The sequence below is a fragment of the Centruroides vittatus genome, unplaced genomic scaffold (genome assembly GCF_030686945.1).
Source record: "Centruroides vittatus isolate TY-2023 unplaced genomic scaffold, ASM3068694v2 contig_484, whole genome shotgun sequence".
Classification (NCBI taxonomy): domain Eukaryota; kingdom Metazoa; phylum Arthropoda; class Arachnida; order Scorpiones; family Buthidae; genus Centruroides; species Centruroides vittatus.
In genome coordinates, this window is record NW_027122274.1 from 1,529,709 (window position 1) to 1,546,514 (window position 16,806).

The 16,806-nt window shown below is 25.6% G+C and overlaps 1 protein-coding gene and 1 pseudogene across 1 annotated transcript in view; both read left to right on the top strand.

The window, feature by feature from the left end:
- LOC136977999 (potassium voltage-gated channel protein Shaker-like) overlaps positions 1-16,806 on the top strand; it is a 145,253-nt pseudogene that overhangs the window by 71,710 nt on the left and 56,737 nt on the right.
- The window catches only part of LOC136978000 (potassium voltage-gated channel protein Shaker-like), a 113,057-nt gene that overhangs the window by 65,589 nt on the left and 30,662 nt on the right, over positions 1-16,806 (top strand). Inside the window, exon 2 of the mRNA XM_067273630.1 lies at positions 10,555-12,127. Within this exon, the coding sequence (XP_067129731.1) occupies positions 10,555-12,088 (1,534 nt within the window). The 3' untranslated portion in view covers positions 12,089-12,127. The remainder of the gene's footprint in view (positions 1-10,554; positions 12,128-16,806) is intronic.

Genomic DNA, 16,806 nt, shown 5'->3' on the forward strand with positions numbered 1-16,806 from the left:
TTAATATACTTTAACATTATTTTAATACTTATCTGAGATGAGGCTCTCTTTAAAACCAAACTATTTCTGACGTTCAAAAAATATCATATTTGTGCCAAAATAATCATTTTAAAATAGAATTGTTTATACTAACAAAATTCGATTTTAAAGTGTCAAATATAAAGCAAATTTATAAAATATTTAATAATTGAAGGTAGGCTATACATCGAACAATAAAAATGTAAATTTTAGTATGTATCATAAAATACATTAAGAAACTGATCCAGTTTCAAAACAGCCAAATTAACTACAGTATTCAATTTCTAATTGTTTTAAATAACGTCTATGTTCACATAATGTTACGATTAAAGAACTATCCTTAAGGTTCGTTATAACAAAATTTTTGTTGTGATTTGCAGAAATATCATAAATGTTTTAATGATGTATTTCAGATACATATTTTTTTTTAGTACTTTTTATAAATGTTTCTGTTTTAATGAAAAATTTCTTTATTCCGACCATTTTTAAGGTTTGTCGCGTCTATATATAAATATATATATATATTAAAATGTATATAAAATTTTAAATAAAACATTAATTTAAGAAAAACTGCATCAGTCATTAATAATGCACAATTGGCAATAATATTTTTTATATAGAAATTCTGTATATAGTTAAAACCCTTAGAATTTTTCTAATATTCATCATATAGCAATCATGCAGAGGACCTATATTCTCTTCATTATAAATAATTATTTTATTTAATTTATAATTAACTTTCATCTGAAAATTCAATTATTAATATCGCTTTAAATTACATTGAAGTATTTAAAAATTATAAAATAATAAATAAAATACAGTATGTAGAACATTAGAACACTGAGAACGTTTAATGTTGTTGAATACCTTATACTTTAACTAAAAATTTATTTATTTTTAAAAAAGCATACATTTTTTTTAAATTGACAAATATCAAATTATTTTATGCTCTAAAAAACTAATCCTGAAATTTTGATAGCACTGTGAAATACTTGGAAAAATGTAAAATATGTAAAAATTATAATTATTATGATATTTACAGTAATAACACTCTTTGTTCCAAACCTGAGACAACGCTTTTAATTCTGTTTGTTTTTCTTCTAATAATTGATTTGTTATAAACAAATTTTTAAAATTACATTTCAACATTACTTTTCGAAATGCTTCATACAATAGCTCATTTTGGATTTTACATGAATATTTTGAATAATTTTGAATTAATTGTATGAAATGAATAATTTTTTCATTTCTTTGATATTCTTATTGTTCTAATGAAATGATATTTTTAGGATTATATTATCTATACAGCCATATTAGCACTTGAGAGTTTGACTCATATGACAGTACATGAGTTAATTCTATACGTGTATAGAACCCAATTCTGTCGAACTTTATTAGTTTTGCAGTAGTAAAATTTCAAATGTGTATTATTTTTTAATTTCGTTTAAAAGAAATCGTAATGTTTGACTATTTACAATCAAATATTTACTAAAACAACAAAATGAAGTAAACTATAAAATCGGTTTATTATCTATAATATTAATATGTAGGCTTATTATAAAACTGTAAACATTTTTAAGGACATTCGGAAAAATAACTAAATAAATAGTAAACTAAACCAAAAATATCCAGTAAAATCATTTGAGACTATGAGGTTATTGTAATCTTGTACGAATATTATTATATTGTTCTGAGTTAATTCACATACATATATAACAAAATATTTTTGTTTAACACAATATAATAAGATATCTGAGAGCATATGTTAAAAACTAAAAATTTGCTGTAAGATTTAAATTTTAAATAATTTGAATGACTTTTAAATGATTAAATGAAGAAAATTGTTTATTAATATAATTATGGCAATAGACTCATATCAGTTATTTTATTTGAAACAAAATTTTGTTAAGTTACCATATGTAGATGTAGGTTATTATTCTATGTCAAATTTTAAATATAGTTGTTAATACTATAATATAATACTCTAAAATAACAATCTAATTTTCTTTTGCAAAAGTTAGATTACTTCTCAACAGAAAATATTTTTTCAACTTTTATGATTAATAACTACATATAAATACATATAATTTCAGTTAACGGTATCGCATAATTTATGAAATTACAATTATAAAATTGTAAATCAAAATAAATAGAAAATTAAAAGTTTACAGTTAAAATAAAATAAATATTATTTGTAAACTCTCTTTTCTCTTTATGGCATATTTATAGTTTCTTGTATATATTATTGTCAAAATTATATATGCTTACTATTTATTAAAAGGTAACTGAAAAAATAATAAAATTTATGATCTAATTGTTCTTAAATTATTCATTATATTTATCGTGGAAGAAATTTCTGGAATTATTTGAACTATTTTTCGTCATTCTTAATTAAAAGCATGTATTTATACCACCATAACTTTATACTTAAGATCTTTAATAAAATCAAAATAACATTTGAATTTATAATGCATCTAAATCAGCAATACTTCAAAACCATAAACTGAAAGAGAGAAAGAGAAGCAACTCTTTAAAATATTGAGTCTGAAAATAAATTTTTACGTTACTATATTTAAGACATATATATATTATAAAGGATAATATACTGTATATAGACTGTACTAGTACATAGCCTTTCATCCTTTCTTCTGAACAATTTTTTATGATAAGCATTTTATAGTGTTAATTTCCATTAACAAATAAATTGAATGAATTCATTTCTTTTATATTTGTATAGCTAATTCAAAATTTAAGCTCAAACAATTTCAGAAATACTTTTATACAAAAATATTATAACTATTATAATAATGTTAAAATTTTGTATTTAGAAAATAAATTTAAAATTTTAGTTTTTAATTTGCACTATTAATTTTTGCACTTAATGAGTTTATATCATAAACGAAATGATGAATAATACGGTCATTATAAATTCTGCCATTTTAAAAATATTACCATAACAAGAATTTTAATTTTCAAAATATTAGTTTCTGAAAAAAATTATAGCCAAATGTGCATTTTTGACTGAATCTCGTGTATAGAATTATTATTTGATGTTCATACTTATGAATGAGCATTGTGCATAGGATATTTGTTTAGAGTTGATATAGGGAAGTCAGCCCTAATAATCCAACGCAATGTCTAATCTAATTTAAGAAACATATTCCAAAACGTGAAATCATATTTCATATGGTTTTGATGAATTTAAAATCTTTTCTGTATACAGGTTCAAAAAAATAAATAAATCAATATTGACTTGATTTCCCAGTGTCATCTCTGATTCAATTGTCCTATTTGAATTTTGTTATAAGCTCTGATATCTTGAATCTTGTATATATTTATTCCGCGATTTAATTTCTTGCCTTATATTTAAAAGAAAATGATATGCTATTGCCTTATATCTGAAAATAAACTAAAAATACAATAAAATATAAAAAATATGTGGTGGTCTCACGACTGAAAAGTTTCAGCCGTCCGCTGGAAATTGTCATGATTTTCAAAACTATTTTACATTGTCCTTCTTTCTAATCTTTAGTCCAATGTCTGTTATGCAAAATGTGATATCCATCAAACATATCGGGGAATAAGTGAATTTTTTATGTGGTTTTATTACCACTTGGTATTCCCTTTCTTGCACTGTATATATTTTAGTCCAAAACTGTAAATAACGCGATAAAAAAATAAAAGTTACAGTTTGTTTTATCGAAATTATTGTTTGAATTTATTTTAAACTAATCATTTTCACTTTAATAGAATGTCAAACTTATATAACAAAAGCATAAATATATTTTCCACCAGATAGATTTTATCTTCTTAAAGACTAAGATGACTTTATATTTCATAATTTAAATTATAAAATTAATTATTTATTTAAGTTGCGAATATTCAACAAATAGATTCTTTTAAATTATAAGATTGCGATTATTTACGAATTTAGCGAAAATTTAAATTTTTATCTACAAAAATAAAAATCAGAATTTACTTTAAAAAAATGAAAATATCTATTTTACTACGAAAAATCATCATTTTATAAAAACAATTATTTATTTATTTATTTATTTTATGACAGGAAAAAAAGAGTTGAAATTCAATAAATCAATTCTTGTAATGCTTATAATTATTTTATGTTTATATTTGTTAAAATTTTCTTTTATATTTTATTGAGATTTATTAAACGAACATTCAAATTTCGAGTATGCTAGATTGTGATAAATATTTCCATGAATCATAAGATATTTGTTGGATTAAAGCTTTCTATTTTGTAATCGTGAAAGAACATTAATGATTTTATTAAACGCTAAACAGAGTAAATAAAGAATGCTTATAATTCAATTTTTCAGATATATTTATTAAAACTTCTTCGCCAGAAAATAATAAACTATAAAATATATTAAAAATGTTTAATATAACTTTTTTAAATCCCTTATTACTCTTGTCAAGAAATATTAATTTTTTGAAATTTTAACAAACATAATACGCAGATAACAGGCAATCCTAGCCTTACTTCATTATCCATACATCATTAATATAAAATTTGCTTTTTTATATTCAGATATTTTTATTGATATTTTATAATCTCAAAATAAAACATAAGCATTATGTTTTGGACTTCCGAAAAATAAAACAAAAAATACGGAGTCTTTATTTCATGAATGAGGCAGTCGACTAACGTGTGTTTTATATTACATGTTATTCAAATGTAACAATTATGAGGTTTTGAACAAAGTGTTCGATCTCGAGTAAATCGCTTTCAATAATGAATCGTTTTTCGTATTGTCATATTGAAATGATTAATTTAAGAAATTATACATTATAAAATATTTAGGATCGATATCACTAAGCTAGAAAACTGATTTTCTAGTTCATGACTGCTTTGACATTATTCAAATTAAATCATTTCGCTCAAGTTATTACATAGAGAATCTAATGTAAATATTTTTTTCCAAATCATTATTTCTGTTCTTAGAAACTACACCAAATTTAGAAAGTATATTATTTTGTTCAAATAGATTATAATAAGAAATAAATAACTTATATCAAACAGTATTTACGCTAAAATTCCATTGCTCATATCTCAGTATTATCCATAACTTGCTATAAAATTTATACAACGTAACATCGTAACGTAACACCTATTTCATATAATAATTTAATTACAATAATAAACTCGCAACTAGTATTTACAATTGCTATAGTTTGATGAAAATAAATATTCACAAGTATGCACAAATAAGCATTAAGCACTAATGATGAATCGATTTTAAATAAAGGTAATCAAAATTTCTTATAGCTAATATATTTTTTAACTTTATGTGAGATTTTATCTTATATTTGTCGATTCTGTAATCAAGTTTTGTTTTATAAAATACCTGGAAATATGGCCAATGTGGGTGATATTGACAATTGGTAGCGACGGACAAAATTCGTATAGAAAACGAAAGATTGCGTTAGCATAGTCGCTCTCTCAGATGTGTTTCTTGGAAAGTCTTAACAGTTGTTGTTGGAGAAAACACCAAAAAACTACGTGGAACTTCCATTTTCTGGAAGTTATGTTGTTTGAAAAATGCGCTTCTTATTTCATTCAGGTGGGATTGAATTTACTCCCATGTCTTATTAACACTTGAAATTAACAGATAAATTCAATTGTTTGATAGCCTGATATGTAATTTTCTATTATGATTCCAGTACATTTACCGATACCGTAGATTTACTTTATTCAATAGCGGACTTTTTAAGACTTTTTGAAAAATCGCCCATATTGTTCGGTGACTGGTCAATTCTTTCCCAAGCAGTCAACTCCAAGGCAATTTTCCCTAAAACTTCTTCTCCAGGCAATTTTCCCATACAACTCTTTCCCAAACAGTTCTTCTCCGGACTATTTTTCCCCAGATAATTTTTCCACGTGCAGTTCTGCCTCTGACAACTTATTAAAAAATTTTCTCTAGACGATTTTTTTCTCCAAAAATTATTCCCCAGACAATTTTCTACCATATATTTTTCTTTGAACATTTTTTATTCAAAATATTATTTACCGTAATAATCTTTCGCAATTGTTATTTAGTTATTCTTATTAATAAATCGTCACTAAATACCAAATATCTTAGAAACGATGTCACTGTGTCAAATAGAGAGTAAAATTACTCAATTGCATCTTCTACGTTATGATACATTTTTATCATAGGTTATAAGTATCTTTGAATTATTATAAAAATTAATAACTAATAATACTGATAATAATAAATTAGTTCAGTGGCATAAAGTTGGATTGATGGATAGAGAATATTCACAAAGTTAGCTATATTTTCATCAGTTATATACATATCAGTTATAGAACTGTCCGGAGAATTAGCAGGGAACAACTACCAAGGACGAATTGTCTGAGGAAGAACTGACATGGAACCGGTTGTTTATATAGTCATCTTTGCTCATAATAGCTGCAGGTGGCCATATTGAAGTTAATAAACATCTCCATTTGTCTAAATTGTTTAAAGTAATGTAAGCATAAAGAATAGGATATTTTATACTATTGTCATTTTCATTTACAAAAAATTGATTATTTGTTTCCTAAATAATTTGATTCTTTACTTTTAAAAAAAAAAAAAAAATATAGTGATTTTTGATAAGCAATTCTTTCATTCTCATTGAATCTAAAACTACATTTCTCATTGGTTAATGGCTGAAAAAATTTTAAGAGGTAAGGGAAATTGCTAGTCATATTAACTTCCTTTAATTTTCCACAAAATTAGATTGTTGGAAAGGAGCTGTTTTTTATGGTTCCAATTGAATGAAAGATCTATTTTTCCTTATAATAAAAAGAACCAAATTACATTATCCCACAAAGAGTTTATGAAAATTCCATAAAATAAGCCATGGAAAATTCTACATATTCCCATAGTCATATTTCCATCCGTAACCTTATATATATCAGTCAATATTTAGATGTCTCTTTTTGATTCTATAACTTTTACTAAAATAAATACACTCTTACTTGCTTGAGAGCATAACTCAATACATAAATTATTATATAATAAATAAATAAAATTTTATATAACAAATTTACTATTTTATTGAATACTTATAAAAATTATTAATTGGCATTTATACTAATATGATTAAAAAACCGGAATGAAATAATAATTATTAATTATTATTATTCTTTAAATAAAGATTAGAATGACTTCATAGTTTGCAAGCTAATATTATTTTCAAATAACGGAAACCACATTTCTGCTACTCCTATATTTAAATTGAATACTATTTTATTTAATTATTTTAAATGGCGATAGATTTAATCACTAGTAGTTATTATTTTGTTAATTATAAACGACCAAAATTAAGATCATCAGCCTATATTACATGCAATTTTTTAAAATCATATCTTGATTGTAAGAACCAGAAAAATAATTTTTTAATAACAAAATAAAAAGCAATAAAAGTTTTCAAATGAAAAAAAAATGTGTAAAGCTTATATTTAGTAAAAAATCAATTTAATACATAACGAAATATAAAAATGTTAGAGTTTAAAAATCAATTTTATTCGTCTTTTCTTTTTTATTTCATACTCATTGTCAAATTATATGTAATATATTAATATATACGAGAACTTCAATCTGCATATTTTCGTGTTAAGCTGATATTAACAATTCTTGGATACTCATTAAAAATTATTACTAAGCATTGATATTTAATAGAAAATTATTAATTATATGTATTTTCATCTATTTTTACATACTACATGTAGCGCTAAAAATGTATATTTTATGATTTTAAAAAGATTAGTTATTGCAGTTATCAATGGGGAAAAATATTGTAAACAAATTCTTCAATCGTTTATTTATATATAAAAATTAAAATAAAATATACTTTAATGTTAATATCAAATTTTATTATGTAAGTCCATAATATTTTTACAATAATATTAATCTACAGCGTTTGGTTTAGTTTCAAAACTATATTAAATAAAAAAATATTCTTCACTTACTTTAAATTTCTTTTCAAAATATCTAATGTTATTAGTATAGGTTCTTTAATAAAAATCGTAAGAAATTTGTTCGTAATTCTTTTATCTACAAAATGAAAATAATTGTATCAGGCTACATTTTATATTACTAAAGATAAATATTTAGTTACTGTATTTATCTAAATTTTATAAATTAAGTTTATTTTTATATTCTCAAAATAATAGGTTTTTATAAACAAATATATTTCCGTCGATGAGTTTATTTGACACAACTAAGAAGCTATAGTTTAGAAATGAAATTTATAATCTAGAATCGGTCCAATATATTCTATAATCGTATTTATAATAAGATGTTTTGTTAATTTTAACGCGATATTTAATTCTATTTTAGAATTTTAATTCATTCGACATGATTGATAAATAGGACTGGTTTTGATTTCGAAGTAGTCAAATAATTCTTAATATAGATATTACATCTTTTACAATAACTTTTTTTATTAAATCATTTCTCTTGATTCATTGATTTATATTTCTGAAATTCATTGATTTATATTCTCCGATATCATGTATTTCACAAAAAATAAAGAAACATTCATTAATTAAAGTCTCATGTGCCATCTCGGAACATGCGGTCTTATGGCGGGGTCAACCTTTCTTCAATTATTTTTTGTGAAATTTTAAAATATAATTGTCGTCTTGTCTTCTTTATTAGTTTTTATCAATATTAATCATGTATTCGATTAAGTCGAATTTTAAATAAATATTCATAATCTCAATTTCAGTTTCAATGTTATTACATTTTAAATAATTATATTTTTCTAACTTTTAAGTTCCGTTAATTAAGAAACATTTAAACAGTACGAAAACAATAAAATTTAGAAATATACATGCAAGTAAGCGTTTATAAAATCAAATATTTATGTAATTAAACAATTCTTTATAAAAGTATGCAAAATAAGTCGAATATATTCTGACAAAATCTTCATGTAAATGTTTTTCGAGTGTTACAAACTTCATTTGCTGATATACATATATATATATATATATCTTTCGAATTTAAATATTAGTGCTAGATTTAAAACAGTATTTAATTATTATGATTTCAGACTTTTATTCGTCAATATCGCAATTAGACAGGATTGGAAACCCCAGCTAATATTCTCGAAAAAACAAGCGATAACTATTATTGAAGAATAAATGAAAAATTTAGAATACTTATCAAAGAATTGTCTGTATTATTGGTGGAAAGAGATTAACATCTACTAAGATTTTATTGGAAATATCTTGTTTTGTGTGTTAAAAAAAATAACGATGATTTGTTGAAGAATTTTAATATGTACAATTTCAGGAACTCGATATTGCATAATACAACAAGTAATTGTCAAGCAAAAAATAAGTAAAATATACTTGACGTAGAGAAGTTTCATTCACAGATATAACAACAATATATATATAAATACAAAGAAGATAATATAGAGTTTATTTAAGTTTTGTGAAACTGAGTTAAAATATTGCTAATAATTTGATTACCATGATCCAGATAGTTTGGATTATATATCTATCTGTATACATTTGCTGTGGCAAAGAATCACAGTTAATACGGTTAACTGGATTAATTAAAGGATTAATTAAACAAGTAATTAAACTAACAACGTATATTAAAACAATTATAATATATAATAAGCATCCAAAGGAAAAATCCAACTATTTAGTTGTATAATGTGAAGCCATCAGAATATTCAAGAAAAATAATGGATAAGAAGATATTGATATAATAAAATATATGAAAATGGAAAATTACAATCAAAGCATAAAAATACACATCGCATATAAATGTGATACTATAAATCGATTTTTAAAATCTCAAGAAGAATTATAGGTATCGATGGAATGTTAAGATATGTTTTATGTTAGATTTTTCACTTTCTTTAATCAACTATACCGCGCAGTATATTTCAGAATTATCAAAAATATCAATAGTAGTAAATATCAAACGTTAACTTTATTTATAAAATTTATTTTCATGAAAAATTCATTTTACTCATTCAAAATATCATAAATAATTTGTTTCTCACCATTATATAAAAATAAAATGTATAAGAATTATTATTTCCCTATATTATTGGATATATATAATAAGTTTTTATGTTGCTTTAAATTGTATATACTTTATATTTAACTAAATAATATTGTTAAAAGAATGTGATTCTGTATTTAAAAATTATAATTTAATTAAATCCACAAAATAGTTTTACTAAATGTTCACAAACGATTTCTGCTTCAACAAAAATAGAATCCAAAAGGAAAATATTATTATTTTTCATATTGCAGATAGGGATTCTATACGGACTGCTGAACCAGAAATAATAATTTATCAAAAGTTCTAAATAAAACTAAAGATTTCTTATAGCAAATAGAAAAATCTACAGTAAGAAAAAAGTGGGGTCTTAACCCCGTTCTTCACCTTCAACATATGAATTGCGTACATCGCCTAATCAAATGTACTTCATCTACATGCTCCAAATGGAGGTTGATAATGGTTTGTTACCAACTTCTAATCTGTCTGTTCCTTCCCTTAGGTCACTACCCAAGTTGAGCAGCGAGGATGTCAGAGGAAATGAAGGACAACAGATCCCGTCCAACGACCAAGTGTCCTCGCCATCGATGCCTGCCTTCGAACCCGTTCCTCACGATCACGATTTATGTGAAAGAGTGGTCATCAACGTCAGCGGATTAAGGTTCGAAACACAACTAAGAACTCTCAATCAATTTCCCGACAGTCTTTTGGGTGATCCCACTCGAAGAATTCGCTATTTCGATCCATTGAGAAATGAATATTTCTTCGACAGAAACAGGCCGAGCTTTGATGCCATCTTATATTATTATCAAAGTGGAGGAAGGCTCAGGAGACCAGTTAACGTCCCTCTGGATGTATTTTCGGAGGAAATCAAATTCTATGAATTAGGTGAATTAGCTCTTAATAAATTTCGCGAAGATGAAGGTTTTATAAAAGAAGAAGAAAAGCCTCTCCCCAAAAGGGAGTGGAGTAAGAAACTTTGGTTACTATTTGAATATCCAGAAAGTTCACAAGGTGCCAGAGTCGTTGCAATTATATCAGTAATCGTTATTCTCGCGTCCATCTTTATTTTTTGTTTGGAAACCTTACCTGAATTCAAGCATTACCGTCTGTTTAATACCACCAATAACATGACAAGAGTTGTGGAGGATGAAGTGCCGAAAACAACCGATCCATTCTTCATTATAGAAACGTGTTGCATTGTTTGGTTTACTTTTGAATTACTAGTACGTTTTTTAGCCTGTCCTGACAAACTAGCCTTTTTTAAAGATCCGATGAATAGTATTGATTTAGTTGCCATCATTCCTTATTTTATCACATTAGCTACTGTTGTGGCAGAACAAAAAGACATCCAAACACCTCTAACTCTTACTGACAGAAGTGGAAACAACCAAGCGATGTCTCTAGCTATTTTAAGGGTCATTCGTCTTGTTAGAGTCTTTCGAATATTTAAGCTTTCAAGGCATTCTAAAGGTCTTCAAATTCTTGGACGTACATTAAAAGCAAGCATGAGAGAACTAGGATTGCTCATATTTTTCTTGTTTATTGGTGTGATATTATTCTCTAGTGCTGTGTATTATGCTGAGGCAGATAACGAGTCATCTTGTTTTAAGAGCATCCCTGATGCATTTTGGTGGGCTGTAGTCACTATGACGACTGTTGGCTATGGAGATATGTCGCCAGTTGGGTTATGGGGTAAAATTGTTGGTTCATTATGTGCCATCGCTGGTGTGTTGACAATTGCTCTTCCAGTGCCCGTTATTGTTTCCAATTTTAATTATTTCTATCACAGAGAAACGGATCAAGAAGAGATGATGTCAGAGAATTATAATCATGTGCATAGCTGCCCGTATTTACCGGGAACAGTAGGAAGTAAGTTAAAACGAGAATCTATGACTGCGTCTTCATCTGATATTATGGACTTAGAAGATGTAATAATGCTCACTAATGAAGATTTCCAGAAAAAGCCCAACTATATATCTCGTCACAATAATAATAACTTGAATAACTCTTCTGCATTTGAGACAGACGTCTGATGGAATAAGCAGTGAAGTGCCACCAGAGTCTGTTATTGTGTATCCTTTCATACTCAGGCAAGTCTAATTTAATTTAAAATCTATTATTTTTTTGCACGCAGCCTGTTGATTTTTGAATCAATGCTGCACCTAACACAAATTAGTTATAAAATTATAATACTGTAAAGGCATTTTAGAATTATTTTGTGATAAAATATTGAGAAGAAAGCTTTTTTAAATAGTGTATATACTTGCATAAATTTGATATTTTAATTTTGATTTATACTTTCTTCATAACATTGACTATGTTATATGATATTATGAAAATAACTGTGTTTGTTAAATCTATACATAACAAAATATTTGAAAATATTTATAATATCCTAAGAAAGTTATTATTATTTAGTGCACTTCTCCACTGTTTTCTAACATTATATTATTACACACGAACACATATATACTATTTCTATTTGTCATTTTCACGATTTTGCAGTAAATCTTGTATTTGCTGCAACATAGTTGCAAATCAGTGAAATCATATCTTAAGAAATTTTGCAATTTTTTAGTTTAAACATGAGAAACAAAATTTTTTAGCAAAAATCAACACGTGAAATGTTGATAAAATAAACTAAAAGTGTTGCTTATTTCAATTTACACTAAAATAAAAATTAATATTAACATTTTTTTATACAGTGAACTCTGTCTATTTCATACGTAGTTGTAATTAATCTTTTAAAAGTTCGAAATTTTATAATTGATAGAAACGGTTTATAATATTTACAAACAGATTTAAAATATTAAATGGGTTAATTAAATTCAATTAATAAAACATTAACACCTTATATCGCTGAGAATACTTTATTTAATCATAAACGTTTTCAGCCTAAAATTAGGCTGAAAACGTTTGTGATTAAATAAAGTATTCTCAGCGATATAAGGTGTTAATGTTTTATTAAGTGTTTTAAAAGAAAGCTGGGATTGATATTTAAGTAATTAATTAGATTCACTTAAATCATTTTCGAATCCAATATTAAAATGTTTTGTTTGTTATTTTTGAATTCATACTGCATTTAATACAACTTACCGTTGTAATATTGTAAAAGCAATTCATCAAAACATTACCTGAATGTATTATATCAAAATTTTCAGTATTCAAGAGTATAAATTTTCAATAATGTTAACAAATAATCAATCATTATTCAGCCTTCTTTAATTATGTTTTATAATAGTTTTGTTACAATTTCAGAATATTTTAAAATTCTCTTAGAAGAAAGAAATTACTATAAATACAATAATATTCCGCTGAATTCTGTTCCACATAGCGCGTTTTTGTTAAACGCTCTTTGCGTGTGACACACTATATTAGAAAATTGATGAAATATAATAAATGTATGTAATTACAAATTAAACCGTCTCGACTTTGTTTACATTCATTGAACCAATCAAAGAGCTCTAAACATAAGTTATATGCTTACATTCAGCCGGATTTTCAGATAGATCTGTTAATTCAATCTTAGTGTGAGCACATTTTTGTTGCCTTGCAATCTTAATTGGACGCTAGTATTAAGGAAAGATTCTCGATAGGATCTCTTTTCGTTCCCAGATTGCTTCGGAAAAGAGAAATAATAAACAGGCAATTAAGTATAAATGTCTGCCTAAAAAAGAGAAAAATACGAAGAAATTCTACAGTTTTCCCACATTATAGACACTTTACGGAACTTCATAACGTTGTTCAATATTTAGTTTATATATTAATTAAGGTACATTGTTGCTTTAATATGTATTTAGTATTTCATGTATATTCATTTAATATGTAATACATGTATTTATCTAAGATTAATATAATCAATTGAAAATGTAATATAATACATGTAACATTATAATGATTCCGTATAATACTATTTCATTCATAGAAACGAATCTTGAGCAATAATCGAGGTATTACTGTATAAACTGATCTTACTGTTTAAATTTATTTAAATAATAAATTACGAATATTTATTTAGTTTTACTACATAAAGTCATTTTATTGCATTCATTTGTAATTCTGTATCAGGAATTCGAGCGGAAGTAATAATGTGGTTGTCCTAAATAATTAATTTGTGGAAAATATAAAGTTGACGTTATAGTTGAATAACCTTGTATGTATATATATGTTTCTTGCTATCTATTATCATTCATTATCAAAAATAAGAATCAGTCATTGTCAGCTCATGATAAAAAAACTGTATTGAATTACACTTTCCAACGAATCACCAGTACACCTAAGCTATACAGCCGGCCTTAATTTTTCTTTTTAAGAAACTGAATTGTAAATGGATTCGGCTGAATGAATGATATGATATAACGACACTACTAAACTGCGCTGGTAAATAATGCTCGACAGATACCGCGTGGTGAGGTATCAGTCTATCTCCGTAGAGATTCAAACTGGAATCCGAATTGCATCTTCATGATTTATTGTGGGAAGAATTAGTCAGCATCGTTCCTTATCTCTCATTCATGGTTGCCGATATTACTACGAATAAGTAATCAGTTACTATATATTGCGTTTAATGTGTTAATCTCTTGAATTGACAAATCAATCAGTCATGATAAGTTATGAAAATCCAGTTCGGACTCAAAACCGAATTATCGAAGAGATAGGCAATGTACTGTATGTGACCTTATCAAATAATAATCTATAAAATGTTCTTTTGTGAATAAGTATCTTCGAGAAATTCGATTCTGAAATTTGAAGTTTTTCAAAGCAAACAACGTTGTTCACATAGTCAAAATAAAGAAAAGATATATCTTCCATTTCAATGAAAGTGATATTGTTAAAATGCTTAACGAGTTTAGGAACGTTTGTGTTTTGAAAGTAGGAGTACAAAGACATGCGAAATACAGAAATGAAATACGGAAAAAATTGTGTTTGTTTATTATGCTTCATGGATAAACATAATAGACAATGTGAACTTGTTTTTTAAAGCCTACTATATTTTTAAAAGTAAAACACGAGTAAAGTAAATCTCATCTTTATAATTCTTTACAATTGTAAACATTTTTCTTATAATAGACAATGTTTTATTTATTATGTTTAAATATTCTAGATAGGCCTACAAACAAAATAAACATACTAATTAATTTGTTTTATAAAAGTTATATGTTAATACAGCATAACTAAAATCATATAAATATAATTTTACTGATTTGGAATCAACAGGAAAATTGTTTTACACCCAAAAAAGTGAATATAACAAACAATATTTGGATAGAGTTAAAATCAAATTATGCATATGATTAAAATAAAATTACAAAAAAATCCCACTTTTCCAAAATTGTTTGCTATTCTGGAATTCCTGTGATATCGGATTTCAGTTAGAAATACGAATTGCGTAACATTCCCGACTGTTATAAAGTTTTATTAAAAATATAAATTTCATAATGTAATATATAAATTTTACTAATTATTAATATAACAATTAAAGGACTATGAACCCAAGGTTGAGTTTTAAAATAAACACTTGGCTTTATTTCCATCTTTATTTAGTTGATCTTTCAAAGAAGAGATAACAATTGAAATTATGTGGCGTCATCTGTTACGCGATTTTATTATAAAAAATTTTTATATTATTAATTATAACAAAAAAACAAAAGGTTTAATTTTGAGAGTAAGTTTTTAAAAATTTGTAAGTAACAATAACGAGTAAAATTTTCATCAAGCCCGATTTCACTCGGGATATGACACATGACCTCTTCAATTTCCCCACCTCCTCAATCTTTAACCACCAAAATTTAATAACGTCAATGTCCCGTATATATAAGTTATCATGTCAAATTTTGTTTCTTATCCTTAACTCATCCTGTAATATTAAACAAAATAGATGCCAACATACACATACATAAACATTCCGGGTATCAGGTTTTTGACTTTTTTGGGTTCAAAAATGTCTAAACATCACGATTGCAAAAATCTCGAAGAGCCAAATGCGACACGATTACAATATTATATTATAACAGCTGGAAATATAACACAGATTACGTCATAACGGTCAGAAAAGTAACAACAAAGTAAAAATTCGATATGATTACAATACTTTCCGTGTTAGGTTATAAGAGCTGAGAAAGTAAAAGTGAAAGGATAGTTAATAGTACGTAGGATATTATGCAGTACATAAATGGCAGACCCATTTAAAAGTATTTAATATCATTACGAATAACCATCTACATATGCTTTCCAAGTTACACTTAAGGAGTCAACAGCAAAAATCGAAAGAACAGATATTAAAATTATATAGGCCTATACATATATATGCATATAAAGTGAGACAAATAATGAAAATATAATATAATGCCATGTAAAATATAACGGTGTTGACAATGCCTTGAGTTGTTGTCGGTTTTATTAGACTTATTTACTACATAAGTCTAATAATTAGCTAGATATTTTCTTTTTCTTTTATTTTTTTTAATCACAAATAACATTTAAAGCTTATCATCGTTGGCAAGAGAACTTTCATGGCATTGCAAGCCGCGTTCTGATCACAGGTGATATCTATCATGAAATTCAGACAACAAATTAAAATAGGCAACAATACGTTCTATTGTCTATATTTCATTTTTTAAGCACTTATCTTAAAACTTCAATTTATGAGATACAACCTTATTCTTGCAACCATAAAATTTATAAATTTAAATAAATTTAGACCATAATTTCAAAATTATGCATTAGTTGCGTAGGCTATTTATTTTCAAAT